This window comes from Aspergillus ruber, assembly GCF_000600275.1.
Source record: "Aspergillus ruber CBS 135680 unplaced genomic scaffold scaffold00012, whole genome shotgun sequence".
In the NCBI taxonomy this organism is placed as follows: domain Eukaryota; kingdom Fungi; phylum Ascomycota; class Eurotiomycetes; order Eurotiales; family Aspergillaceae; genus Aspergillus; species Aspergillus ruber.
The window spans coordinates 52,548-79,185 of record NW_024467308.1 but is presented as its reverse complement, the minus strand read 5'-3'; the positions used below and the strand labels follow the sequence as shown (position 1 = coordinate 79,185).

The window sequence follows — 26,638 nt, the reverse complement described above, 5'->3', positions numbered from 1 at the left end:
AAACTAACACATCACTCAATCACCCAATTACTCAATCACTCAATCACTCCCTAACCCCAGCCCCTTCGCCTCCACATCCTCCCGAAACGCAGCCCTAACATCCTCCGGCGCAACCCTCAACCTAACCTTACTACTCCTATCACCCCGATTCGGAATAAGACTACTCCCCAACGCCCCCCTGGAACCCGCACTATTCTCCAGCGCCAGAATACCAGAATTCATAAGCTCCATCGCAGCGAACCCCATAGCCTTCACGCGCGCACTGCTACCACCGGAACCACCGAGGAGGAACTCGCGGATACCGACGCCTGCTGCACCGGCGACGGCGACGGCAGCGTCGGCAAGGCGTTTCGCTTCGTCGAGGATGTCGCCGAATGTGGATTCGGAGATGCCGGTGCGTTTTACGCGGGCGAGGAGCGCAGCGAGGAAGAGTTTTGCGGAGAGGGGAAGGGTGCGGAGGGATTGTTGGAGGGGGGTGGAGGTTGCTTCTTGGATGGCTTGTTTTATGGTTGCGATTGTGACGCGGCCGGGGGTGTTCTTTGTTGGGCCAGTTGGAGCAGGTTTTTGTGGCGAGGTAGATGCAAGTTGGCGTTTGTTGGCTCTTGCGGGGGTTTTGCTGGGTGTTGGAGGAAGGGATTCAGTGCCGTCGTTTATGTCGAAATTGTTTTCTTTGGCGGTTGCGGTTTCGTAGGCTTGTTCTGCGATTTCAACAGCTCGGCGGCAGATATCTAGGGCGCGTCGGGCATCGCCGCTGACGGCCGCTACTTTTCGACTTGCGAATTGGATGGCATCTGGATCGACGATGTTGCCTGGGACGTTGCTTAGACGTGTGGTGATGATTTCCATCAAATCTGTATGTTTGTATCCTGGGAATGTGATACGAGTCAAACCCAGACGACTGGAGATCTTGTTGCTCAGTGTACGTTCGGGCAGGTCCATAGTGTTTGCGACGGCCAGGACGATGAGGCGTGAGTGTCGGAGGGCAGGCCAATTGAAGAAGTTGTACATCACCGATTGGTTCTTTGTGACCAATTGATCGAGTTCGTCCATAAGGACGACGCACGAGACTCGTCGAGGCGACGGGTGTGAGAGCTCTCTCTCAAGAAGGTCAAGCGCATGTGACGGGGATACACGATCACCCTTCAATGCTTCCCAGAGCAAGGAATATGATTGGTGAGGATCAGTAATCTTCATTCCGTTAATCTCGACGAATATAAAGTCGTCCATCTCTTCTGCAAGCACGGCTGTGTTTAGCTGTGCGACAACCTCGCGGACAGTTGCTGTCTTGCCGGTACCCGGTGTCCCTGAGATGTAGATACAGGTGCCGGTTCCTTCCATGATCGCGCCACTGAGATGGCTGTAGACAGTATCGAATTCGGTCTTTCGGCAGGGTAGTGATTCAGGAACAGTAGAGACGTGGAGGACGTTACGTGCTTGACGATAAGGAGAGGCGAAATGAGTAGGTGCAAGGACGCGAGTACCGAGAGGGGTAAATTCGAGGGGCTTTTTGACGACGATTCTGTTGAATATTGTCAGTTTTTGCATATGGGATGATAGACAATGACTGTTTGTACCGTTTGTTACTCGGAGTGGTCAGGGTCTTATGCCGTCGCGATTGCGGCGTGGCACCAATAGCTGTTTTCTGTCTCTTTCTCGGAGTAGCAGGCTCAAAAGTATCGTCGTCTTTCGTATCGACGTACTAGTCACGATTCAGTTAGTACTACACATCTCAATGGACCTGAAATAGAACTCACATCATCATCGGCTGTCTTGCGCTTTTTGGCCGCCTTTAATCCATCCTTGATCATGTCGATGAGATCAAAAATCCTATCCTCCTGATATACATCTTCCCATTTAAACTCATCTGTATACCTCCCCTGCAGCTGATTGACACCTCGTCGACAGACTATACACTTGTTGTAGTCTGCCAATGCCTCTTTCCCCTTAGGGGCCACGCCGTTCGGATACCTGGAATAAAAGACCTCCTTGGACATCACCGTAGCTTTCCCATTAATCGAGGTCAATGGATTACTATTGAAATCCGCCGTCAAGTATTGCTCATTCGGCAATGCATCCGTTCTCCTCTTGTTCTTGGTTGACATGAACTCGTCCGGCGAGGCAAACCACATAATGTTGGCTGACTTGACCATTTCGTCCTCGTCCTCGTCTTCCTCCTCGGTGAATTGTGTGATGATCCCGACCCAATCCTTTCCAGGCTCTGGAGACTTCAGCAAAACTACCTGACCCAATTTGCATTCGAATGTGCCCATCCGTGCGCCGACAATCTTGGGTCCTTTCTTCGTAGCCGGCCGTGCAGAACGCCTTCGAGACGGCGTCGCTTCAACATTTTCTTCGGTACTCCTATGTTCGTCATTGTTCGCCTCGTATACCCACTCCCACGGAAGATCCTCGTCGCCGAGCTCGTCGTCGGAATCCTCTCTGACCAAACCGCCCTTGGTCATCCATTGCTGGGCTCGTTCTTCGGCATTGCGTCTGCGTAATTGCCGGTCAGCGCTATCGACTGTAGGTTCCGGCGACATTTCCATTCGTATAGTCGACAAGCAGTAGTAAATGGCGTAAGAGTGATCGGGTTGAAAGTGCAAAGAAAAAAGAGGCGCGTTCCGGAAGACGCGTTGTCCACTTTGGTCCTAATCAGGTTAGCGTATTCCGGGGATGGTCAACCAATAAAAGGGTAGAATTGGATCTATACGGTGTTTTTATATAAAGGTTCGGGAACACTCCAGGTGTTGTTGCTTGGAATGATATTAAATAAAATAAGTCCAATTGGGGCTGAAATGGATCTGTATTCCGTATATCAGGGAATGGACGCATTGACTGGTTGCTGCATAGCAAACGGTCTTTCTTTGTGAATGCAGATTGGCTGCAATTAGCCCGAAGAATACTTCTAATATGTCTCTAATCAATAAAAACAGTGAATATTGCTTTTGTATGTAATTCTGTGGACGAAGGTAAAGAGCTCCTTCTCTGGGTGTCACATGGACTCCTAACCTCTCAACCTCTTCATCTCTTCCATTTTCCTACCTCTTCCTCCTCGACTTCTCTTTTCCTTCCTCCATATCATCTACTCTTATAGCCTCAGTAGCTCTTTACCTTCGTCGCAGTTTTACTGTTCTCTTCTCCATCTTTCTTGTTATCCTCTTCCTTTCGCTCTGTCTCGCACGCTCCCTCTCACTCGGCTCCATGAGGCAGTGACCTCTAGTCCGTCGTCAACCACAACCTCAATCTGAACAATGGAGTGAGTGTAGAAACGTATTTTCGTTTAAATCTTGCAACGGCTGACACCCTTTAGCCACGAAGCTTCCGGTGCCCAAGGTACGAACCAATCATCCATAGCACCACCACGACCCATTCCTGTTCTTGGCTAACAATTACCGAAGAGTGGCAGCTACCAGGCTACGGCCGAGGAACGCCAACTACACTTAGATCGTCATCAAAACAGACAACGACCCGAACTTTAGAATCCGCTTCCAAGAGCCCCATGAACAGCCAGAAGTCCGCCGCCGGACAGTCTCAGTGCCATGTGTCGAGTCCCACTCCTGGAGCCAGAGGACCAACTCCGAATGGCCGTGGATCCGGCCGAGGAGGATTTCGAGGAAGAGGACGTGGAAGCTATAACACTGGACGCGGTAATTCTAGTACTGCTGCGTCTCGCAATTCCACCCATCTCTTCAAAGATTCCCCTGCGAAGGCCAAGTGGAGGGCTAAAGAGGAAGCTAATGGTTAGCAGAGCTGTATTCATTTGGTTGATGTTGAGCTAACATAATGGGAAAGGATTCATCAAGCTGCCCACTTCCTGGGGGTCGATCAAAAATGAGTGAGTCGTTTTTGTATTGATTGCTTGATACTAGACACTAATGTCTCCAGATTTTCTGCTGCAGCAAAGAGCAAGCTCGATTCAAGAAAGACCGCTGCTTCTACTGGACGTTACGAGGTTTTCGAAGACATTTCCCAAAAGACAGGCGCCTTTGTGAACCCACCGGCGTCGTATACCCAGCAGGTAATCAATCTTAACAACCAGCCACAGCAGGAGTTGACAGTGAGGCAGGTGCTCTACATATGGGGGGACTCGACTCAGGTTGCGTCTGCAAGAGACATACTGCATGAGCTTATTGCACAATGCAACAGCGCACGGTCTACCAAGAAGAACAAAATTGAATGGACCAAGATTTACGCTCATTCTAATATGAAAGAGGCAGATATGGACCTGAAGGAGAGACGGGAAACGATACTACAGCAGCTAAGAAGAGTCCCGGATTTTCCATCAGCCTTCCCTGAGCAGGTGAGTACTATCCAACGGACTTAGCGTTTACGGGTTTGAAATGCTAAACGGCTTGCTTTGTAGTTGCTCTTTCTTTGGCCAAAGGACGGGCCACCTCTTAACGAATCTCTTGGATCGCATCTCGAAGCTCTTGATGTCATTCGGGCAAAATTTGGCTGTCACTTGTTCACCCCGAAAGAGCTCCCTGATTGTATTTGTGCCCTTGGTCAGAACCATGATGATATGCGACAGATCGCCCATCGTCTCCGCACCAAATGGAGCGAGATAATAGTGAGCAGCAACGTTAAATCCAAGATTCTCGTCGTTGAGCCTCCTGGACCGAGTTCTATGGGAGGACAGATTGTAGTTAAGAATAACAATCAGTTTGCGAGAGCTTTCCTGCATGGCAATAGCAAAAAGGGGCTAAATTTGGAACAATGGGCTGATCGTGCTGCTTTGATACAATCGAAGAATAACGACCGCATTCTCAGTGCCATCGAGAAGTCCCTACGTGGCGTTGCGTTTGTTCGTGGGCATCTTCGCATGCGCGTTAATATCGGTTCGTTTGTGCTGGATAAATATCGCCGCCCAAAGGACGACAAGCCGTCGTACGCATTCGAAGAGTTCAGGGAGATGTTGATGCATGAGCAGACAAAAGGCCGTTTGGTACCCGGGTATGGAAACTTCATATTCTATTTTTTTTCTTCTTTGCTGCAAGCGCAATGCTAACTGGTTTTATCAACGTATAGGCTGAGAACTAACCAAGATGAGCTCCTCGCGAGTTGCTTCCAAGCCACTACCCTCCTCGAGTCATATGAAAGCGAAGATCGTGCATTGGAACGTGCGGAACCTGCATTTTCCGTCAATTTTGAATTCCTGGGCTCCAACAATGACCTCCTCCGGCTGGAAGCGGAATTTGCTAAATGCCCTGGTGCGCAAGAGTATGAGGTAACCCAACGCCGCTGGCTCAGACCTCGCAGCGGTGGCCAGACGATTGACAAACGATCACCTCTTCAGATAGCTGTTGTCGACTTTGAACGGTATGTTACTCGGGTTCCTTCGAAACGAAACGAAACTGAGTTTCGAGCAGGTCCGACTGGCAGCTAGAGATTAAAAGCCTGGATTTCCAAGAAGCATCATTAATCGATTCAGCATTGAGGTCCTTTTCTCACTCTATCAATTTTCGACGTACTGAGAACATGAACGACATTTCGGCGGCGCCACAGAGGAAGGTTATATTTCCCGTAACGGCTCCGGTGTCGAGATTTGTGGAGAAAACGGCGATTCGTTATCGACTAATGGGAACGAAGTATACGTTTGAGATCGCAAGATACGACGAGTACAGTCGCACTCTCGTTCCTGCGTTCACGGGACAGAATCCACCAACCCATGTTGGTTCAATTTCGGAAAAGCCATCCACCTCCTGGGGTGCGTCTGTATTCGATCCCAACTGGGACAATCTGCTAGGACAGCACGCAAACCTGCTTGTCGGTCATTCGGCCCGATACAGTCCCAATTTGGATACCTTCTTCCCACCCTACTTCACACCCCAAAAGCAGTCCAGCTCGGGAGAAAAGCATACTGGTTTCTGGAACTTTGTCAGCTTGGTGCAGCAGGCCGCAGAGCTTCTTAGTCCGGCGCGGCCTTTGTCGCCGCCGGCACCCAAGGCAGACAGTAAGCTCTCGCCTAGCCCTAAGAAACCGGCAAGCCCAGGCGACAAGAAAGGCAAGACTACTTCAAACAGTTCTTCACCCACTATAGACGCTAAAGGTCTTACCGGAATGATTGACGCGGATCTTGGTACTCTCTTCTGAGCGAAGCTAACTTCAATGCATATGGGTGTTGTTTAGTTCATGAGTTCATGAGCTTGATGGTCCTGATCCAAAGTCATTTTTTTTTTATTTCCTCTAATTTCTTTTCTCTTTTTGTTATGATTTCCTTATTACACTTTGAGATGTGATCCGAGGCGTTTATCTAATCAAATACGTTGCCAGCACGCATTCGTTTTAGTGGTTTATGTTTTTTGTTTCTCTTTTCCGTTTTCTTTACATTTCTGATTGCCTGGTGATGGCAGCCCGATTCATACTGTACATTGCAAGAAATCATCCAGTGTTTGCCGGAGTGGCCTCACCACTGAGAACCTTTTGCCTTAGGACTAGAATGAAAGTTAGTTATGATATGTATTCCAATGGCTGGACACGTTGATACTCACCGTCCTCAATAGCCCTCAATTGCACATCCTTTCCTTGCACCACCTTAGCCAGATCTTTCAGATTGTTCTCCAAGCCCTTAATCTTGGTATTATAGAAATCAATCGCCTTTGCCGTAGTCTGTCCGCGAGTCAGCCACACCCAAACACACCACCCAACACCATAACCCTAGAAAGAGCCTACCTTTTCAACATAAAACCCCGTCCCAACGTCAACAAGAACTTTTTCCCGATCCGCCAATTTTCCCTTAACATACAACGAACTCGTCAACGGCACCAGAATCTCATCCTTCCCATCTGTCCCCTTCGCCTGCGACCCCCTGACGCCGTCGTTGATCGAGCGCACACAGTCTTGGAACTTGGTCTGCGCGGCGCGGAGCTTCGTGTGCGAGGTCGTTAAGTGTTCGAGTTCAGTGGTTAGGCGGGTTTGCAGTGCGCGGAGTTGAGGGACGGTGAGGGTGGAGACGTTTACTGTTGTTGCAGTATTGAATTAGTGTGTGTGGCTTATGGTAAAGGGGGAGAAGGATGGGATTGGTGTTATGGGTCATGGGGTATGCGTACTTGCGCCTGGGGGAGCTCCGTCGTTGGATGCGGGGGTGCTCATTTTGTCTGGAGGTGGGTGGTTCTGGGTTTGAACGATCCCTTTGCACGGTTGGGTAAGAGTGTCAATTATATATCTGGGATACAATACACCCAGGGATATCAGGGTTGGTGCAGATGGAGAGGAGAGGAGGGAGCGTAGTGATGCGTGCGCGGGGAGCTGTGGTGACGGTGTTTTTTTGATGATGGTTGGCGGGCGTGGAAATATGGTATAGTGGGCTTTGAACACAGGCGTTTTTGCGGCAGTATATATATTTCCACGCACCATTAGTAGGTAATATCATGTACATGAGATTGATATTTATTTCTATGATACAGTGACAACCACATAAAATACATTTTATAAAGCATAATCATCATTCACAATCGCTCCAGCAAAGACCGCACAAACATCGGCAGCTCATCCAAAGGAACGTCTTCTCTCAGGCCCAACCGACGACACTGCACCTCCAACGTCTGCTGATTCTTCCATCCTTTACCAACTACCACGATGATTGGGTATCCGATGAGATCGGCATCGCCGAGTTTCCATCCCATCTGCTTATCACGGTCGTCGAGGATAGCATCAACAGGAGCGGCAGGGTCATATGATACAAACGAATCGTATACCTTCTCCGCTTCACCCTCGAGACCCTTCCCAGACACGACGATAACTTCGTACGGAGCCATAACCCGTGGCCAATTAAGGCCCTTTGTGTCCGCAAGGCGATCTGCCACAGCTGTGATCATTCGCGAGACACCAATTCCGTGACAACCCATTTGCATCGGAACAATCTGGTCTTTTGAGTTTGTGGCGCCGAGCAGGGACTTGTCAACCATGACCGATGCACTGAGGACGTCACTGTAGCGAGTCCCAAGGTAGAATGTGTGTCCTAATTCGACTGCGGTGTCGAGATTGAGGATTCCCTGCGTGCATTTAGGGCATGTGTCACCGTCGTGGACTTTAATTAGGTCCAGGCCGTTGGTTGTGTTGGGGAATTTGTCAAGCATGAAGTATTCGATTTCGTTTGTCGAGCGGCCGGTGCCCTGGAGGAGGTCACTGAGGGGTGGACGTTGGTAGACTCGTACTTGGTTGTCGTAGAGGTCTAGCACGCTGGGCGTTGAGCCGTCGGAGGAATTTTGGGATTTGATATATGTGATCCACTGTTCGAGCGGATTTTCCACGCTCAGGTCGATGTCGATTCCTGCTGCTGTGACGATGGATTTCACGGCGTGGGAGCTGACTTCTCTTTCCGTGGGTTCTTGGGACCCGGGTTGTTTGAAAAACTTAGGATACCATCCCCGGATCAGAGTTCTCTTGTCTCTTGAGATGGCGAACCAGGCACCTGTCGAGACCGTCCCTGAACCGTCTGTAGATGATTCCTCCGTAGCGAAACCGGCCGACGGCGAAGATGCGGCACCAGCACCATGAGCCTTTCCATCCGCAAGCTCCTCATTGTAAACATGATCGCAGTTCGAGCAACTGATTAGCGTATCTTCGCCCTTGGAAGTAGGGAAGTGGAATTCATGGCTTAGGCTTCCGCCCATGTTGCCCGAATCTGCAGCAGCAACTAGGTAGGGTATTTTCAGCTCGTTGAAGAGGTGCGTATATGCCAATTTGACGGCTTTGTATGTTTCCAGAGCTTCTTCGACGTTGTAGTCAAATGTGTAGAGGTCTTTCATTATAAATTCTCGGCCGCGAAGAAGGCCCTGTCGTGGTCTGGGCTCATCGCGGTATTTCCTTGCTGTGCTGCGTCAGTCTATTGCTTGGTTAATTCGGGATTAGACTTACATATTTGGTATACCCGTAAAGGTAAATCTTTGTATGATTTTGTGAGACTCCCGACTAATGTAGTGATTTCCTCTTCGTGTGTAGGGGCGAGAAGGAAACGGGATTCCTTTCTATCATGGAATCTGAAGACCTGAAAAACCTTATTCATAAAAGACTCATGTAGTATATAAATGAGGAACTCACCTCCGAGCCCTCCTTTAACCGGCCAGACTGCTCCCAGAGCTCTTGGGAGGATAGTGAAGATAACGAAACCTTAGAAGCGCCTTTATCTGTTAGCGCAAGAATGTTTCGAGAGGGAAAGATGCATCTCACCCACAGATCTCATGTGCTTGTCAATAAGTCGTTCAAGTTTATCCTGGACACGCAAACCAAGCGGTAGCAAATGAAATATCCCAGAGTAAGCCTACATCCAAATTAGCAACTGGTGGTCAACAATCTTGGAAGAGGGTACAACCTGACGAAGAAATCCGCCCCGGACCAGAAGGTCATTTGCGTCCTCTGTGTACTATTAATGCTCACGCACACTTTGTTTTAGAATATGAGGGCATACCCTTCTTGCCCTCTACGGCTTTCTTGGAGATGCCTCCCGTCGGGATCCAGAAGTTTGATATCCGGCTTCTACCATCGGTCTGTGACAAGCTTTAGCGTTCGACATGAATTGGGTCCCGTTTCTATGCGTACATGTAAACCACATTTCGGGATTCTATGAAATCGGACAATCCCCAAAGATACTCGATGCACCGCCGAGATATGCCCCGGACGTGGGCGATGCCCGAACACCATGGACTTTAAAGTTTATGAAAAATGAGTAGAGCAATTGAATAAATAAAGTCAATATTTAGAGAATAAACTGTTTATATCCAGAAATTACAAGCAACCGAATGCGTTGTATGCAGCACAAACTCCGAAGCGGAAAACCGCATCAACAATTCCCCGGCGGACTTAATAATTTCGGGGCATTTGGGCGGCAGAAAAAAAGACAAGAAAAAAGTTCACGCCTCGATTTATGATATTCAATATCACATTCCCAACCATACAAATTCGCCATGGCGAAAAATAATAATAAAGGGAAAGACTCGGCTATTCCAAATGGCGGCGTCGCATTAAACGATTCCAACACCGGGGGAGATTCTCTCCCCAATTTCGAGGAAAACGCATTCGCCGGCCTGCGACAGAAAATCGAACAGAAGTTGAAGGATCAGAACTCCAAATCGAAGAATAAGGGCAAGGGTGGCGCGAAGGATGCTCTTAAGAATGATATCCCTAAGAAGGATGCGCCGACTCCTAAGAAGGACAACAACAACAAGAAGGAAACAGCACCGAAACCTGCGCCGAAGCAAGAACCGAAGAATGATAATAAGGGCAAGAAACGAGATCGTAGCGGTGATGTGATCATGCGAGAGGAGAAGTCTGCTGGGAAAGATAAGGCATCGAAATCGAATGACGATGATACTCTGCGCCAGGAGATTCTGGCTCTCGGAGGTACTGAGGAGGATCTCGATTTGATTGCGGGTGCTGAGTCTGAGGATGAAGTGGAAGACGCGAATATTTCGAGGAAATCGGGCAAATCTGATGATGATGCATTGCGCAAAGAGTTGTCGGGTATGCTGGCAGCTGCGGGCCAGGTTGTGCCAGAAGACTTGAAGGATGACGAGGTGGAAGAGGAAGAGGAGGAGGCCGACGACGACGAGGAAGAAGATGGAGATGGAGATGATGAAAGCGATGAACAGGAACAAGCTGAAGAAGAGGAGTCTGATGCGGAAGTGGAGACCTCTCCTGAGCCTTTGAAGGAGACAAGAAAGGAACCCACAAAATCAGATGAATTCGTTGTTCCCAAGGAGTTCGCTAGTCTCGTATGTATACTAACCCAAACCCAACTGTTGGGAGAGGTCGAGACTAACAGAAAATTAGGCTATTCCTCCAAGATCTGACTGGTACGCGACATCTCTCCCACCGATCAGAGCTGCGAAGCTAGCAACTACACTTCCCCGTTATGTGGTCGAGCGATTACACGCACATGCCTTGTCGCTGTTAGAGAAGGATACAAAGATGTACAATGCCGCGCAACAAGCCTCAGCATCCTCATCCCACAAGTTTTACTCGACCATCATGGCCTCCGGTACCCTCAGCGACAAGATCTCCGCCCTCACGCTTGCCGTCCAAGAATCTCCGGTGCATAACACCAAGGCATTGGAAACTCTGATCGGTCTCGGAAAGAAGCGGAGCCGTACACAAGCAGTCGAAGTGCTTCGGTCTTTGAAGGATATGTTCGCCCAAGGTACACTTCTCCCGAACGACCGACGACTCCGTTCATTCGCGAACCAGCCGTCCCTCATGGCTGCATTCCAAGGAGTCGACCAGAAGTGGACTGAGCAGGATCCTCTTCCCAACGGTCTTCAAAACCGTCATCTCATCCTGTGGGCCTACGAAAACTTCCTGAAGGACCAGTACTTCGAAGTTCTCAAGATCATGGAAGTCTGGTGCAATGATGAGATCGAGTTCTCCCGCTCCCGAGCCCTGAGCTACGTTTACGAACTGCTCAAGGAAAAGCCCGAACAGGAAGCAAACCTTCTGCGACTGCTGGTTAACAAGCTCGGTGATCCGAGTAAGAAGATCGCATCCCGTGCTTCGTACCTGCTCCTGCAGCTCGAACAGGCGCATCCCCTCATGAAACCGACGGTCGTCACATCTATTGAAGAGGTGCTTTTCCGGTCAGGACAAAGCCAGCACGCCAAGTACTACGGTATCATCACATTGAACCAGACAGTCCTGAGCTTGAAGGAGGAGAAGACTGCGGCCAAATTGCTTGATATTTACTTCGCGCTGTTTGTTACTCTGCTCAAGTCTCACAAGCCCGTTAAGAGTCAGCAAGGCAAGAATAAGTTCGGTAACAAAAAGTATATCAAAAAGGCGAAGGAAGAAGAAAAGGGTCTTGCTCAGCAGGAGGAAATGCAGGACAAGCTTGTATCTGGTGTTCTGACTGGTGTCAACCGAGCTTATCCCTTCACAAGCTCTGACACTGCTCGGTATGTTATCTTCTTTCTTTCTGCGACGAGCACTAGCTAAACTACTACAGTCTTTCGAAACACATCGACACTCTGTTCCGCATTACGCACTCGTCAAACTTCAACACGAGCATCCAAGCTCTCATGTTGATCCAGCAATTGACGTCATCGCACCAGGTCGGCGCTGACCGATTCTACCGGACATTATACGAATCGCTACTTGATCCCCGGGTTGCCACGTCATCCAAGCAAGCACTTTACCTTAATCTTCTGTTCAAGGCATTGAAGAACGACGTGAATATCCGACGTGTTAAGGCGTTTGTCAAGCGTTTAGTTCAGATCCTCGGCCTGCATCAACCCTCGTTCATCTGCGGCATTTTCTATTTGATCCGCGAGTTAGAGAAAACTTATAGTGGTCTGCAGACGTTGCTTGACCAGCCCGAGGAGAATGAGAGCGATGAGGAAGAAGTGTTCCGGGATGTGCCTGACGAGGATGATGAGCAACCACAACAGCCAGAGCAACCCGAAGCTAAGCCGCAGAAGCCTCTGAATTTATATGACCCGCGCAAGAGAGATCCAGAGCACAGCAACGCGGATAAGACTTGTCTCTGGGAACTGGTGAGTTATTTTAAACATCCATGCATGATACCTTGAAATCAAACTAACACGTGGTAGCTCCCTTACATGACGCATTTCCACCCGTCAGTATCGGTCAATGCGGCTCATATTCTCGACCACCAAACAATGAGTGGCAAGCCCGATCTAACCATCCATACCCTCTCGCACTTCCTTGACCGCTTCATCTACCGCACGCCCAAGGCGGACAAGGGCGCACGGGGAGCGTCCATCATGCAACCACTTGCCGGTGGAGAAACAGCCGATCGGTTGGTTGGCGCTGGCAAGGCCGCAACCCACGTGCCACTCAACTCAGAAGCCTTCTGGAAGAAGAAGGCGGACGAGGTTTCTGCGGAGGATGTCTTCTTCCACGAATACTTCAGCCGTGTCGGGAAGGATAAGGAGAAGAGCAAGGCACGGGGTAAGAAGGATGGCAAGGATCCTGTTGCCAAGGATGAAGAGGATGGGGATCTCAGTGAAAATGAGGATCAGATTTGGAAGGCCCTTGTTGATTCTCGGCCGGAACTTGAGGAAGGCGATAGCGATGATGATCTGGACATGGATGATCTCGAGTCTGCTTACGATGCGGAAGAGAACGCAGACGAAGGCAGTGGCGATGAGGGAGTTATCTTCAACGACGAATCCGACAAGTCTGATGAAGAGGAGCCTGTCGACGAAGACATGTTCGAGCCAGAGCCAGCACCCAAGCCCAAGTCCAAGACCAAGGACTCCAAGAAGAAGGACGAAGAGCCCTCAGACGAGGACGACTTCGACATGGACGTCTCGGACGACGATGCCTTTGTTGGAAGCGACGAGGAGCTGCCTATGGATATGGGTGCGTTCGAAGAGGAGGAAGAGCAAGAGGAGAAACCGGCCAAGGAGAAGGACTCGGAGCGCAAGAAGCGGCGCAAGCTCAAGCACCTGCCTACATTTGCATCTGCGGACGACTACGCGGCGCTACTGGATGGGGAAGAGGATGGGATGTAATTTTTCTTTACTTGGACATAGTATACTGCAGATACCAAAAGCATTCATTTACATCTTCGCCTGTGTGTCATGTGATGTAGAGCTACCACTGGTAATGCTGTACCTGCACAGAGGATACTGACGATACCAGAAAGCCAATTCCGACCTCATCTCAGCAGTACATCAGAGCAGTGTCAGTGGTCCGGGTCAAGGCATACAGTACTCGGCATAGAGTACCTAGAGGCATGACATCATGCGGACGACTACCGGAAGTCCCAGACGAACCTTGTCTAGCTGAGCTCTAGAGCATCCAGCTGTATATGATTGAAAGGATCCATGTATTGAAATTGATGTAGGTATTAGCACTATGTGATATACATAGTACGGCAGTGTTCAAAAATACTGTATGAGGCTGTTGGCACGTGGGATCACGCCATATCCACTCCCGGTCATCTCAGATCGACTAACCGTTTTGGGGCTGTCATTTGAATTTTCCTGGTTCCAGACTTTCAAAGGATTTGTTAGTGTATTGTATCTGATACTGTATTTAATCATCTGATAAATCCTTTACTCTGTTTACTCTGTACTCTGTATAGAGATAGATAAAACTAACACCATATTTAAAGTCACTGATATAATTATACGCGCTAAAAACGGATGCGGGGCAGTTCCTTGGCATGGACCAATGGCCGGGAACAGTCCAATGGGCCGTGCATACACTGTAAGCATCATGGCCCGCCGACTTAGGTGTGTTTTAGTGTGGCCTTCGTCACTCCTCGGTGACCCCGGCGTAATTCTCGTAAAATTAAATACATGCCTCTCACTCTAGCCCGTAATGCGTATAATCAACGAACCTGTTGAGATTCAATTGGGCATAAATAATCACGATCTATTCCTTGCTTTTTTTTTTTTTTTAAGTTTTGATTTTTATTTTTTTTTCTTCCCTTTTCTGTCAAATCGGCTGCATCCGTGATCAAGTAGCGTTCGTAGTCTGCTCATTTCCTGTTTAGGAATCCGGATAAGGTCTTTTCTTATTTTCTTTTTCTTTGCCTCTTCGTTGCCTTTTTCTTCGCTCGATCTCTCTCTCTTTTTCTCTTGTTCTTTTCAAATATTCTCTTCCCTGCATTCGTCTGTTTGTTGTAGTTTTCTTTTTTCTTGGGTAATTGAAGGTGAGGGCTCCATCTTGAATACTACCCTGTCTCCATCACTGGATTTTCCCCGGACTCCCGATACTAACGTCTCCCGCCTAGTTCTATCACACTCAAAACTCCTGTCGCCAAGCGCAGTACATGCATCCCAAGGTGCTCAGTATTTCCTCTTCTCTTCGCTCTACCGCTTCCTTCCACTCGCGGCTCGTCCGCTTCATAAAATGGCGGCGTACGACCACGACCAGGACCACGACAAGTCCAAGCTGCCAACCGTTTCCCCTCAGGACGACCAACAGTCTTCGTCGCTCTCCGACAAACTCGAGAATGACCACGACCATGATCCTGCCAAGTTGAAAGACTACGATCCGGCCAAGGCGGAACATCGCGCTGGTGGTGGACACTCGGATACGGAGGGAGAACTTGTGCGGCAGATCGAGCTGGAGTCGGAAAATGCCATCAAATATCGCACTTGTAGTTGGCAGAAGACGGCCGCGCTGCTGTTCTCCGAGTACATTTGCCTGGCGATCATGTCGTTTCCTTGGTCGTATTCCATTTTGGGATTGGTGCCGGGGTTGATTCTGACGGTGTTTATTGCGTCAGTCGTGCTTTATACCTCGCTTATTATATGGTACGTTTATGGTTTATGTTGGACAGCGCGCGCGCATTGGAACTCTAGAATGAGCTAACTCCCGTAGGCGGTTCTGTTTGAGACATCCCGAAGTTCGGGACGTGTGCGACATTGGCCAGTACTTATTCTGGGACTCTAGGACTGTCTGGTACTTGACTGCGGTGATGTTCCTGTTGAACAATACCTTCATTCAGGTACTTCTTGAACCTTTTTCACTTGGCTTCATATCTAACATCATGCAGGGCGTACACATCTTGGTCGGTGCGGAGTGGCTCAACACCATAAGCAACCATGGCACTTGCACCATTGTCTTCTCCGTGGTTACCGGTATCGTCTCGTGGATCTGTTCGCTTCCGCGAACATTCGACACCCTATCCAAGGTCGCCACGTTCTCCGCGCTTTTCACGTTCATCTCGGTCCTGCTGGCCATGATTTTCGTCGGCATCGAATCGCACCCGGCCGGCTACACTCCCGACAAGGGCGACCCGATCTATACGGCCATCCCGGTCGCGGGAACGACTTTCGTGTCCGCCGTCAATGCCTTCCTGAACATCAGCTACACGTTCATCGGTCAGATCACGCTTCCCAGTTTCATTGCTGAAATGAAGGAGCCCAAGGATTTCTGGAAGTCCGTGACAGCCGTGACCGTCGCAGAGATCATTGTTTTCAGTATAGTTGGCGCCGTCGTCTACGTCTACACCGGCAATCAATACATGACAACGCCTGCCTTTGGATCAATCGGTGACGAGGTACTCAAGAAAGTGTCATTCTCGTTCATGGTCCCGACCTTGATCTTCCTTGGCGTTCTCTACGCCTCCGTCTCTGCTCGGTTTGTCTTCTTCCGTATCTTTGAAAACACCCGTCACAAAGGCAACCATACGGTGGTCGGGTGGGTCTCTTGGGGTGCCATTCTCGCAGTGCTCTGGGTCTTAGCCTTTATCATTGCCTCGGTCATTCCCTTCTTCAACGACCTGCTCTCCATTATGAGCTCCCTATTCGATTCCTTCTTTGGCTTCATCTTCTGGGGTGTGGCTTATATCCGGATGAGGCGGGAAGACTATGGGCCGGACTTCTATAAGAAACGTGGCATCCGCGGCTGGCTGGGCTTCCTTCTGAATGTTGGACTTATTGGTGTGGGTCTTTTTTTCTTAGGCCCAGGAACCTACGTAAGCCACATCCTCTTCCTTTCTATCTTGACCATAGCTAATGATTGCAGGCCTCTGTTATGAGTGTCATTCTCAACTATCGGGCTGGAACCGTGGGGAGCCCCTTCTCCTGTGCCAACAACGGTCTCTAGACTACAATACTCTGTAATTATTTGATCATTTCAAGGGATCTACGAGAAGGTCCCTGGGGAAACAAAATGGCGCGAAGGTGTTCTAGATTGATAATGCCGGGTAATCGGGTGGGATTTTCTTTTATTTTAACATTGCAAAAGTTAGTCGATTCACCGTGGGAAGAGTCGTCCATGAGTCCGGCGGAGTACCATATCTTTGAATCTCTAGGATGGAGATTCATTCCCAGTCGAGTAAAAATGCTCAATCCGTAGATAAGCTTAACGTATTCCGATTCTCTCGATACCGCTGTCGGACATTGCGTCATTCCGCGGGGATGTCCTATCTCCACGTGACTTTTCCGTTATCTCGCCGACTGTTTTCTCTCGTCCTCCGGTGCGACTTTCCCATTTTCTTACAATTCCTTGCCATATCACACATCAGCTCATAATGTCGACCCTCCAGCCATTGCGACGAGGCATCAGCCTGCTGGGCGCAAGATCTCTGGCCTCCCAAGCCGCTCCTGTCGTCTCCAATGGCTCGCGACAAGCCCTCCGCCTCCGCTCCCCCGCCACTAGACGCCCGGTAGCGAGATTTGGCCCTGCGCTCCGTCACTTGCAGGCGCGCTTTGCGTCGTCGGAGGCAGCTAGCAAGACGCAGTTGTATGATTTGCATGTTGCGCGCGGTGCGCGGATGGTTCCTTTCGCGGGGTTTGCGATGCCCTTGCAGTATTCAGATCTGAGCCATGTTGAGAGTCATAACTGGACGAGGGAGAAGGCGAGTTTGTTTGATGTTAGCCACATGTATGTTCCTCTTCAGAACAGAGAGTGAGGGGAACAGTGTTAACTTGCATAGGGTGCAGCACCGTCTGAGCGGACCCGGGGCAATGGAGCTTTTGATGAAAGTGACGCCGTCGTCGCTTGATAAGCTCCACACCAACCAATCCACTCTGTCCTGTCTTTTGGAAGACGGAACTGGTGGTATTGTTGATGACTGCGTTATTACCCGCCAGGGCGAAGACAGTTTCTACTTTGTCACCAACGCCGGCCGTCGCCAGGAGGATCTCGCCTTCTTGCAGACAGAGATCGAAGCCTATCGCGGCGCCAACGGTGCAGACAGCATCAAGTGGGAGATCATTGACAACGCACTGGTCGCTCTTCAGGGCCCCTTGGCTGCCTCCGTGCTCCAGCCCCTCATCCACGGCTCCGGCGCTGAAGCCGACCTCACCACCCTGGGTTTCGGCAACTCCCGCACCCTCTACCTCACTCTCCCCGACGGTTCGCGCACCGCAGAACCCCTCCTCATCTCCCGCACAGGCTACACCGGTGAGGACGGTTTCGAGATCTCCATCCCCACTACCACCCCTACGCTTCCTCAACAGGTCGTCGACCTTTTCCTCGCCAACCCAGACCAAGTCCGCCTCGCCGGCCTAGCAGCCCGCGACTCCCTCCGCCTCGAAGCCGGAATGTGCCTCTACGGATCGGACATCACCACCGCACAAACACCCCCCGGCGCCTCCCTCAGCTGGGTCGTCAGCAAAGACCGCCGCGACCCCTCCACCGGCAACACCAACTTCAACGGCTCCTCGGTGATCCTGTCACAGATTGCATCGCCCGCGAAGACCCTCTCCCAGCGCCGTGTCGGGTTCACCGTGGAAAAGGGCTCCCCGGCGCGTGAGGGGGCGATTATTGTTGATTTGAACGATGAGTCGCGCACGCAGATTGGTGTCATTACGTCTGGTTTGCCGAGCCCGTCGCTTGGCGGGTTGAACATCGCCATGGGGTATGTGAAGCAGGGGATGAACAAGAAGGGGACGGAGGTTGGTGTGTTGGTTAGGAATAAGGTGCGCAAGGCTAGTGTCGTGGGGATGCCGTGGGTTGAGACGAAGTTCTATCGGCCGTAGCTGTTGGTACCTGGCTTAGGGCTTAGTCCCTTTTTGTTATGATGTATATAATGTTTGGCGTGTTTCAACTCTTTCGTTTGTAAAAGCGTTGTCTTTATAGTCTAGGTTTGACATTCAACATAACCTTGATATGAATAAACCGTTCACAACTAACAGCCCTAACACCAACCCCTAATAACCCAATGAAGGCGGCAAATCCCCTTCCCCAGTCCCCCACTCACTCTCCCTCTCCCCAAGAACAAGCACCAACTCCCGTCCCCGCGTAAAAAAATCATGCCCTACCCAATTCCTGCCATACCGCTCCCCATCTAAAAACGCCTCCTGCACAAACACCCTCTTATATCCGGCATCAAAACCTACACACTTCACTCTAGCCACATTCCCAGTGACCGAAGAAGTAACCTCCACCACCTCGAAAAACGGCGCAGTTATTAAATAAACATCCTGTCCCGGATTCGGAAAAAGACCCATCATCGCCATCGCCACAAACGATCCCATTGCACCACTATCATCATTACCCGGTAGACCATTGATCGTGGGGGCGAATGACGAGGGGATGTAAGTGTGCGCGCGGAGGGTTGATTTCGCGGGCCGGCCGGCGTAGTGGTATTGGAAAACTGTTAGGAAGGAGGGTTCGTTGCCTATAGTTGTTATGTGTTTGTTGTGCAGATAGTCGAGACGGGTTGTGAAGGGGGTGGGGCCGCCGAGGTGGGTTATTAGGGTGTGCATTTGGTGGGGGACGAAGAATTGGTATTCCCAGATACTGTCCTCGAAGGTCTCTGCAGCGTTGTTCTGCAGGGAGCATGCGCGGCCGCTGATGTCAATGCTTGAGCAGGTGATCGGGTCCTGTCATATTAGAACCTCTCCCCTTAGACTTTGGATAAGAAGGCTCACCTGATACCCCCAACTCCCATTCAAAAACTTCGGCTGAAAAAACCCCCTAAACCCTGTGTCTTCCCCATTGATAGACGACCCCTGATCCTCCCGGAACAGATTCCTCCAATACCCAGCTCTCTCTTCAAACCTCTCCGCATCCGCGATCTCTCCGACTCCTCGCGCAATCTGCGCAACTGCAAAATCATTATACGCATACTCCAACGTCCGCGAGACACTCCTCGTCATCGGCCCGAAACCAACATAATCAAAGTCTTCGACGGGGATGTAGTGTAGGGATTTCCAGCTGTCGAGCCCGCCGCGGCCTTGCGCAGACCAGTCGAAGGGTTCTACCTCGGCGTTCTTTTTGACGGCGGCATAGCCAGCGGACCAGTCTATATTTTCAGTTAGGTTTTTTATGTAGGCATCTGCGAGGACGATGTCGGCATTGGAGCCCCCTTGGGTGTAGCCTGGTTTGTTAGTTGGGAGTATACAAGAGGAAGGGGGTGGATGTACCTTTGCAAAGGGACATGCGGCAGTCTGGGAGCCAACCTAGGTGTTTTTGGGTGTCGATTAATGAGCGTATCATCCGAGTCACAGATTTAGGGTCAAAGATGGTTAAGAAGGGTAGTTGGGAGCGGAATGAGTCCCACAAACTGTAGATGTCAGTATCATAACACGCAGATACAAAAGGACAGCGTACCAATAGAACGAATCAAAATATGGCTCCGAACTCTCCCACAATGGATTCTCACCGGTATAATCTTGCGGATTAATCATAGTACGGTAGATCCCACTATAAAAATTAGTCAAAAGGGACGAGTTCACCCCCTTCCTCGATACCCTAATAGGAGCCATCTTCTCCGTCCAAATGCCCAACGCGACGGAATGTGTTCCCGGGAAGTTGAAATCTGGAACTTCAGATTCTGCACTCCTGCATGCTTGTTCGCTGCTGATGAAGCTGATGCCGACACGGGCTTGGATCGTTTGGTCGGTTGTGTAATTGAATCTGACAAACGCGCCGCCCTGGTGGAGTTAGACGAGATACGTTGGCATGAGGAGATGGCATACCGGGAGAGGATATCCGTTTATACTGCGGGAGATACTAAGCTCTTTGGCATCCGTGCTAGCGCGCGAATTGACGAAAATCCCACTATCTCGTAATCCTGCCTCGCTTTGAAAGTCCGCGCAGAAGTAAGGAATATAGGAGCCACTTCCAAAACTTGGTAAGAAGCGTGCATGGCCTGTCATCCGGCCTGTGGATTGATCAACAGATATAGTTCCATTATCCTGCCTACTATCCGACAAGTCCGTCAAGTCCAGCAAAATCAACGGACTCGCATCACTCTCGCTCGGGAAACGGAAGCGGAAGAGCGATGTATGATGGGAGACTGTCATGTCCACCATAATCCCCGAATTCATCGTTAATCCAAAATATCCAGGACTTGCGGTTACAGAGTTTGCATCGTAGCCGATCTTGCGGTCTTTTTTGGGATAGGCGCAGCCATTGACATCGTCGTCGTCGCACTTGACGTATGGGAATAGAGGAAAATTGCCAAGCGATGGGGATCCGCCGGTGCCCGAATCATGTAGACCCGAGAAGCCGGTGATATTGCTGCCATCGTACGCAAATCCTCCTTGGTTAGTCGGTGAGTCCGTGTCGGCAACGGCTTTGGCCATGCCGTACGGTATCGACGCGCCGGCGAAGACATTGCCTGGGTGAGAATAGTTTATGAGCTGGATATCATGATATATAGGAAGAACACAGTACCTCCTCCGGCACTTCCAATAAGCGGGTTTATATACTCCAGCACATCATAATCCAGCGTATCTTCACCATTGGCACCAGCTGCCAACAATCCAACGATGCCCACAGAAAAACACGACAAAAACGAATGAGGCGCCATCATCACAAGCAACTTCAAAGGCCTTCCTATTCACAAGCAGGGTGGGAGGGGTAAAGAAACCTGAAGAGTACTATCGAGTAGCCACATACCAATGAGCGCATCCCTTCCTTGCCGCGAGTACTTGTAATCTAGGGATAGGATATTTAATGACACCCCCCATGTGTGTAGCCTTGTTAGCTCTGTAATGTGGGCATCCGGCACATGTTTCTTGATGAGTCTCTGTCGATCGCTGCAGGGGAATTCTTTGTTCCGTAGGTTGATAGGTACTTGTACGACTTGGTGTATGCACCTTTCCGTAGCACGGTCACGCATTATTTGATATGGCGGCGAGATCCATGGTCGTTTTGCTTTTGTCTTGTTGAGGCAATTTTTTGGAAGGTTGTCTAATGAATACCGTTTGCCGTGGTGCAGGATATGAGGTCGTCTCTCCTTCCTCCACTAAGCTGATGGGAAGAAGTCAATGTCAGTATAGCATCATGAGAGGTGCTAATCTCACCAAGAAGCTGACATGGATTTCACTAAGAGTGCAGTCGAAGCCTGGAGTGAAGTCGAAGGAAGCACCAAAACGTGTCTGTGGATAGTATCATGTGGTTTCTATGTTAGAAACGACCATGAAGCGGATGCATTATGTTCAAGAAGCTAGATACATACAAAAAAAAAAAAAAAAAAAAAATGAAATAGAAAACAGCTGATGATTGGTGCATCACTTATTGAATACACCCCGAGGCAGGCTTCAACTGCCGAGCGTGAATACAACTCCAGTCTCCAACGAAACTGCTGAGTCTTCCAATATGCCCATCTCTTGTCCTTCTGCTAGATATGATAATAATACGAGATTACCACTCAGCAGGGTTCTCCAACAATATGCTCTCCAAAGACCTACTACCAACCTCCACTCCATCGTTCCTGTCGAATCTGTGAATCATGACCAAGTTCGAGTACGGGCTATTAACCGACTCTATTCCTCTCAAAGTGCACTAGTCGTCTAATTCAGAAAAGAGCGCACTGGTTTCAGTAGGCAGCGTGATATTCAATTGTTGGGCGGTATTGTAAATCGAGCAAAGCATTGTCTTTCCGAGCGCCCAGCGCCGGGAAATGGCCTTTGAGGCAATACAGAGGCTGATAAATGCTTCGTGGTTGTCTTTGTCATCTAGATGTTCCAGAAGCGTAAAGAGAGCGACAGTTATCCATTGAACGTTACCGGCTGGGGCCCGGTCAATGCCCCATGATGCGCGGCAGGTTCTCTCTAACTGCGCGGTCTTGCGGGCTGAGGTAAGTCTTAAGTTGAGAGCGTCTTGGTATTTTCCAAGGGGCAGTTCATATTCTCTGGCTTTCTTTTCGACGAATCCGAATATGGTGGTGACGATCGCACAATAATACATACTGAAAACCTTGTTAGAACCCATTCCTATTATTGTCAAACCGAGTTGCTGGGAGTGGTTGCAAAACTTACTGTAGAGCCAAAGCGTGAGGGACACCGCTGTTCTCTTCTCTTAAGTAGGGTATTAGATTCTTGTTCCAATCCTGTAATCGAACATGCAAGGTTTGGACATGCTGCAGCGTCTCCAGGAATGGCATGTTTTTCAATCCAGATTGAGGGTCAAAGAATATTGTAGAAGCGTCATGTATGATTCTACTCAGGTCAGACAAAGCGTTCACGAGATGCACCGTGTGAGATGGTACACTATAAGATTGTGTTGGATATGGGTACCACACGTCCAAGCTCTCTCTACTGAAGTCTGGGGCGCGGGGATACGGTCTCTTGGGCGTCTTGATCAAAGGAAACTTTTGGCAGCTTATAGAACTCGCGCTGGTCAAGTAAGCATACTGCACGCAAGAATTTTAAAACCAAGTACTCTTACATTGTGATGCTGTAAATTCCCCATACAGCATTGTCCACGACATGCGGTTCGTACCCCAGCCCATGCTCCTTTTCGATACTCTTCATCAGGTCCTGTAGCGCGTATGCAAGTTGGCCTTGATAAACCCAGCCGCGCCCATCTCTGCTTTGAGATGCTGCACTGAAATAAAGTAAGCCTTTCTGTCTAACGACTTGAGATAACCATACACACCAAGCCCAGAGCACACATAACCCTTGAACAGTCGGTAATGTTATCCGCCCCTCCTCTTCTTCATATAAGCGTTTGGCTTCCTCGTAAAAGTGGACACCTTTTGAAGATCGATCATTCGCATCTGAATAAGCTTCCGGATAATCTGAGTAGGCCTGACAGGGTCGTTAGAAGGCGGTGGTGACAAATTAAATGGAGGCCGTCATACACAAGCATCAGCTAGGATTATATTCACAAGAAATGGGGAACAGTATTTGGCGGTTTGTGCATTTCCGGAATGCATGTCTCGGATGAACATATCACGGTCGACCCAGTTGAAGTACGGGTGGTACCAGGTAAACCACAAGGAAATCAAATGGGAAACGAAATCATCATCCTCCGTGATTTTGGTCCATGGTTTAGCCTGTACCTTCCAAGTAGGAATGTCTATGAGCCTTCTCACATCTAGAATTCTTCGCTGCGACCGGTATTCGGATTCACTCAATGGGCGCAGCTGGTCAGCAAGACCAACCAGCTCAGGTGGCTTCTCCGTCTCAGTATAGAGGCGATCATTAATGTAAACCCTGATTTCTTCCAACGAGGAATTACTGCGGATGAGGTTGAGGATTTGCGTGACACGGCAATTGTCAGTCTCTCGAAGAGTTGTAACCAGTCGAATCAGCAAGTCACGGTCAGCTTCAAGTTGTTGAATTTTCTGGTTGATAATAGTACGTCGGCGTTTATCATTATTCTCGTCATAAACACATTGGGTGTTTTTCTTATCGCATGCTCCGCACGGCTTTCCCCCATTGCACTATCGAACGCAGATATTAAAATCCTTCCATGGCGAGGAGTTACATATCGACGCACCTTGGATCTGCGCACTTTGCATTCTTTGCAAGCAGATGTTATCTTTTCTCGACGAGGAACCTCAACCGCCCTCTTCGTATGACCTTTTGTGGCTGGCGGAGATTTAGCTGGAGCTGGAGCAAGTAATCGGGAGCGTTGCTTTTCCATCTGGGTCAAATATCACTGCTGACGCTTGCCAGTAAGTTACGTTGGACATGCCCATAGAGAACAGATGAGTGGATTGAACAAAAATTACATGGTTGGAGATGTCGAGCTCTGAGCGGAAGAATCTGCTAGATAAGACGGCATTTGACTGGCCGGAAAAAGCCATCACCATGACGTAAATCCACATTGCAAACCTGGGAATCGGATGGTCTCCTCCTGTTTGCGAAGTGCCTGATGATATTCTAACTATGATATATCATGACTATCACATTTTTACACTTCGTATAGGGCCATTGTGCTCGGGACATTACGTACGAACTCTTCAACTCGAGGTGCCCGTGCATGACCGCCTATGGAACTTTTCTGCAGGACATAACACTATCTGTAGCCACTGGTATCGTTGTATATGCAGGCGGTGAGGAAAGTGATAATGCAACTGTCTGACATACAACTCAACTATGTGCAAGTTGGTACAGATATTCTGCTCTGTAGTCGAGGTTCCTGCTTTGTCTACATAAAACGATGGGAATCGGTCACAGAACATGTTGTCGACGGCGTCTCATCGGGGATAGGCTTAACAATTGGATCTTTGACCAGTCTCCGCCCAAGCGAAACACCAATGCACGGAACAGCAGTACGCAGCGCTGTAACTATATTTGGTTCTGCCAATTGCCACCATGTCATCTACCATGCTCCGGTATTCTTAAAATCTTGTAGATGCCCCCACCTGTGCAGAGTCGAAAATTATGTTGATGCTATGTACAAGTACTCTCAAACTACATAAATAGGTTAGTAATCACCGATCAACCGAGGTTATTTTTCTGCTGCGGATATATTAACCAATGAAATGCCGTGACAGTCACTCACCGCTATCCTGCCCTAACCTCTCTTTCATCCTCACCAATTAATTTCACGGGAATCGACGGGGGATCCCGAGGCATCTTTCAGTCTTTTTTAACGTGTCCCATTTATTCGTCTCTTTTTTGCGTTCTCAGCCCACGGATCCACCATATTCTTCCAAAAATATCTGACGGTCCAGCGGCCATGCGGTATTTCCCATCGTCCGTCACGCTTCGGGAGTTCCCCACTACTGCCACCAGGCTCACGGCACGCCCTCGTCTACATCTTCCTCGTTCTGTATACCTGCGAGGGTCGAGATCTCGTTATTCCACTGGTATGTGGTGGCCGGATTACTCATTGTGTTGAAAACTCTTTCCATGGTTTATAAAGAGTCAATGAGGTTCTAACTCTCCTTTATAAAGAAACAGTTCCCGTCCCGCCGCATCCTCAACAACCCCAACAACCTCGTTCTCGCTTACGCCGTTTTGTCGGATTCACTTCCATCGCATTTTTCGCTTTTACTGCCGGCTTGTTTTACCAGACTATACAAACCACTTCTCGAATCATGGCCGCCCCTATGCCTTCGGATGAGGAGACTCTCACCAGCTTCACCCCTCCCGATGCTCTCTCGCAGGAGATTGAAGATTTCATCCACAACCACCCCCTTTCCGTCTCTCTGCGCGAGAACCCTGAGTTTACAGAATCGCGCCCGCATTTGAAGATTCCCGAATACATGCGCGCGCGCAACCTCACTGCCGGGACCCTCGCGGGACCGAACAAGATCGTTGTGCCGCCGGTTGTCTTCAGCGAAGAAGGTGGTAAGAGCATGATTTCGCTCCTCTATCTCGGTTCCGATCTCTCAGGACACCCCGGTATTGTCCACGGTGGTCTCTTAGCGACTTTGTTGGATGAAGGTCTTGCGCGGTGCTGTTTCCCCGCACTCCCGAACAAGGTTGGCGTGACCGCGAACCTGAACATTGATTATCGACTACCCGCAATGGCCGATTCCTACGTTATCATGAAGGCGGAGACGGTCAAAGTGGAAGGTCGTAAAGCCTGGGTGGAGGGCCGCCTTGAGACCCTGCCCAAGGATGGACAGGAGCCGGCGGTTTTGGTGGAGGCCAAGGCGCTCTTCATTGAGCCCAGGCAAGCTGCTGTATGTTATTCTCAAGTTTCGTGTGCAAAAAATTCCCACTGACTCTATTTTGCAGGCCATGTCCAGTCTCTACAAGGTGACATAGAGCCATTCATCTTTGTCGCATCTTCACTCGATCCTGTGATACCCCATAGACGTACGGAATCGAGAACGAATATGAATAAAACTGAACTATATAGCTAGGCGTATAGAAGGCGGGTTGCATTGTTTTCGGTTCTTGTATTTTTTTTTTTTTTTTAGAACTATGTTTTAGAGGCCATCTGCCATTTATAATAGAGTGCACATTGCCACTGTTCCTGAATTCGCCTGTAAAAGCCATTTAAAGAAAAAATTATATCAACAAACAAGCACAAATTTGTTCATTTTTTCATAGTTCTTTAGCAACTGTGAAGCTGTTTTGTA

At 49.5% G+C, this 26,638-nt stretch overlaps 10 protein-coding genes across 10 annotated transcripts; 5 read left to right on the top strand and 5 right to left on the bottom strand.

Moving 5' to 3' along the window:
- Positions 1-39: 39 nt before the first annotated feature.
- EURHEDRAFT_377371 (origin recognition complex subunit 1) lies at positions 40-2,540 on the bottom strand (the record flags this gene model as incomplete). The annotated part of the gene is made up of 3 exons (XM_040778958.1): positions 40-1,519; positions 1,575-1,699; positions 1,755-2,540. 3 exons carry the CDS (start codon positions 2,538-2,540, stop codon positions 40-42), a joined length of 2,391 nt encoding a protein of 796 aa, XP_040638969.1.
- Positions 2,541-3,201: 661 nt separating this feature from the next.
- On the top strand, positions 3,202-6,563 carry EURHEDRAFT_530688 (uncharacterized protein; the record flags this gene model as incomplete). The annotated part of the gene is made up of 9 exons (XM_040787156.1): positions 3,202-3,206; positions 3,311-3,333; positions 3,399-3,740; positions 3,793-3,835; positions 3,886-4,018; positions 4,067-4,300; positions 4,364-4,953; positions 5,029-5,319; positions 5,370-6,563. 9 exons carry the CDS (start codon positions 3,202-3,204, stop codon positions 6,091-6,093), a joined length of 2,385 nt encoding a protein of 794 aa, XP_040638968.1. The 3' UTR covers positions 6,094-6,563.
- On the bottom strand, positions 6,195-7,093 carry EURHEDRAFT_53931 (prefoldin subunit 5; the record flags this gene model as incomplete). Its single annotated transcript, XM_040787361.1, has 4 exons — positions 6,195-6,434; positions 6,492-6,609; positions 6,673-6,959; positions 7,050-7,093. Coding segments are annotated over 4 exons (502 nt in total), but the record flags the coding sequence as incomplete, so codon positions are not given.
- Positions 7,094-7,448: 355 nt separating this feature from the next.
- EURHEDRAFT_455531 (putative proline--tRNA ligase AIM10) lies at positions 7,449-9,642 on the bottom strand (the record flags this gene model as incomplete). The annotated part of the gene is made up of 7 exons (XM_040784279.1): positions 7,449-8,812; positions 8,860-8,989; positions 9,043-9,122; positions 9,172-9,262; positions 9,314-9,357; positions 9,410-9,488; positions 9,541-9,642. 7 exons carry the CDS (start codon positions 9,640-9,642, stop codon positions 7,449-7,451), a joined length of 1,890 nt encoding a protein of 629 aa, XP_040638966.1.
- Positions 9,643-9,826: 184 nt separating this feature from the next.
- Positions 9,827-13,532, top strand: EURHEDRAFT_412089 (RNA-binding ribosome biosynthesis protein MAK21). The gene is made up of 4 exons (XM_040781812.1): positions 9,827-10,712; positions 10,771-11,885; positions 11,936-12,482; positions 12,540-13,532. Exons 1-4 carry the CDS (start codon positions 9,906-9,908, stop codon positions 13,464-13,466), a joined length of 3,396 nt encoding a protein of 1,131 aa, XP_040638965.1. The 5' UTR covers positions 9,827-9,905; the 3' UTR covers positions 13,467-13,532.
- Positions 13,533-14,814: 1,282 nt separating this feature from the next.
- On the top strand, positions 14,815-16,518 carry EURHEDRAFT_455349 (putative neutral amino acid permease; the record flags this gene model as incomplete). Its single annotated transcript, XM_040784265.1, has 4 exons — positions 14,815-15,221; positions 15,289-15,415; positions 15,464-16,387; positions 16,438-16,518. The coding sequence occupies 4 exons, from the start codon at positions 14,815-14,817 to the stop codon at positions 16,516-16,518; spliced, it is 1,539 nt and encodes a 512-aa protein (XP_040638964.1).
- A 427-nt stretch (positions 16,519-16,945) lies between these two features.
- EURHEDRAFT_455757 (glycine decarboxylase subunit T) lies at positions 16,946-18,398 on the top strand (the record flags this gene model as incomplete). The annotated part of the gene is made up of 2 exons (XM_040784296.1): positions 16,946-17,298; positions 17,351-18,398. The coding sequence occupies 2 exons, from the start codon at positions 16,946-16,948 to the stop codon at positions 18,396-18,398; spliced, it is 1,401 nt and encodes a 466-aa protein (XP_040638963.1).
- Positions 18,399-18,569: 171 nt separating this feature from the next.
- On the bottom strand, positions 18,570-21,178 carry EURHEDRAFT_455821 (glycoside hydrolase family 92 protein; the record flags this gene model as incomplete). The annotated part of the gene is made up of 6 exons (XM_040784303.1): positions 18,570-19,244; positions 19,293-19,741; positions 19,788-19,927; positions 19,960-20,297; positions 20,343-20,986; positions 21,043-21,178. 6 exons carry the CDS (start codon positions 21,176-21,178, stop codon positions 18,570-18,572), a joined length of 2,382 nt encoding a protein of 793 aa, XP_040638962.1.
- Positions 21,179-22,155: 977 nt separating this feature from the next.
- Positions 22,156-24,243, bottom strand: EURHEDRAFT_455450 (uncharacterized protein; the record flags this gene model as incomplete). The annotated part of the gene is made up of 6 exons (XM_040784272.1): positions 22,156-22,561; positions 22,632-22,988; positions 23,041-23,199; positions 23,251-23,402; positions 23,456-24,040; positions 24,097-24,243. 6 exons carry the CDS (start codon positions 24,241-24,243, stop codon positions 22,156-22,158), a joined length of 1,806 nt encoding a protein of 601 aa, XP_040638961.1.
- A 1,126-nt stretch (positions 24,244-25,369) lies between these two features.
- EURHEDRAFT_412084 (PaaI family thioesterase) lies at positions 25,370-26,339 on the top strand. The gene has a single exon (XM_040781811.1). The coding sequence runs from the start codon at positions 25,646-25,648 to the stop codon at positions 26,276-26,278; it is 633 nt and encodes a 210-aa protein (XP_040638960.1). The 5' UTR covers positions 25,370-25,645; the 3' UTR covers positions 26,279-26,339.
- The last annotated feature ends 299 nt before the right edge of the window (positions 26,340-26,638 follow it).

Bases quoted from the DNA above. Each gene is read 5' to 3' on its own strand.
- EURHEDRAFT_412089 (XM_040781812.1), top strand. From the start codon at position 9,906: ATGGCGAAAAATAATAATAAAGGGAAAGACTCGGCTATTCCAAATGGC. The intron at 10,713-10,770 runs GTATGTATACTA...ACAGAAAATTAG, and splicing joins CCAAGGAGTTCGCTAGTCTC to GCTATTCCTCCAAGATCTGA. The intron at 12,483-12,539 runs GTGAGTTATTTT...AACACGTGGTAG, and splicing joins AGACTTGTCTCTGGGAACTG to CTCCCTTACATGACGCATTT.
- EURHEDRAFT_412084 (XM_040781811.1), top strand. From the start codon at position 25,646: ATGGCCGCCCCTATGCCTTCGGATGAGGAGACTCTCACCAGCTTCACC.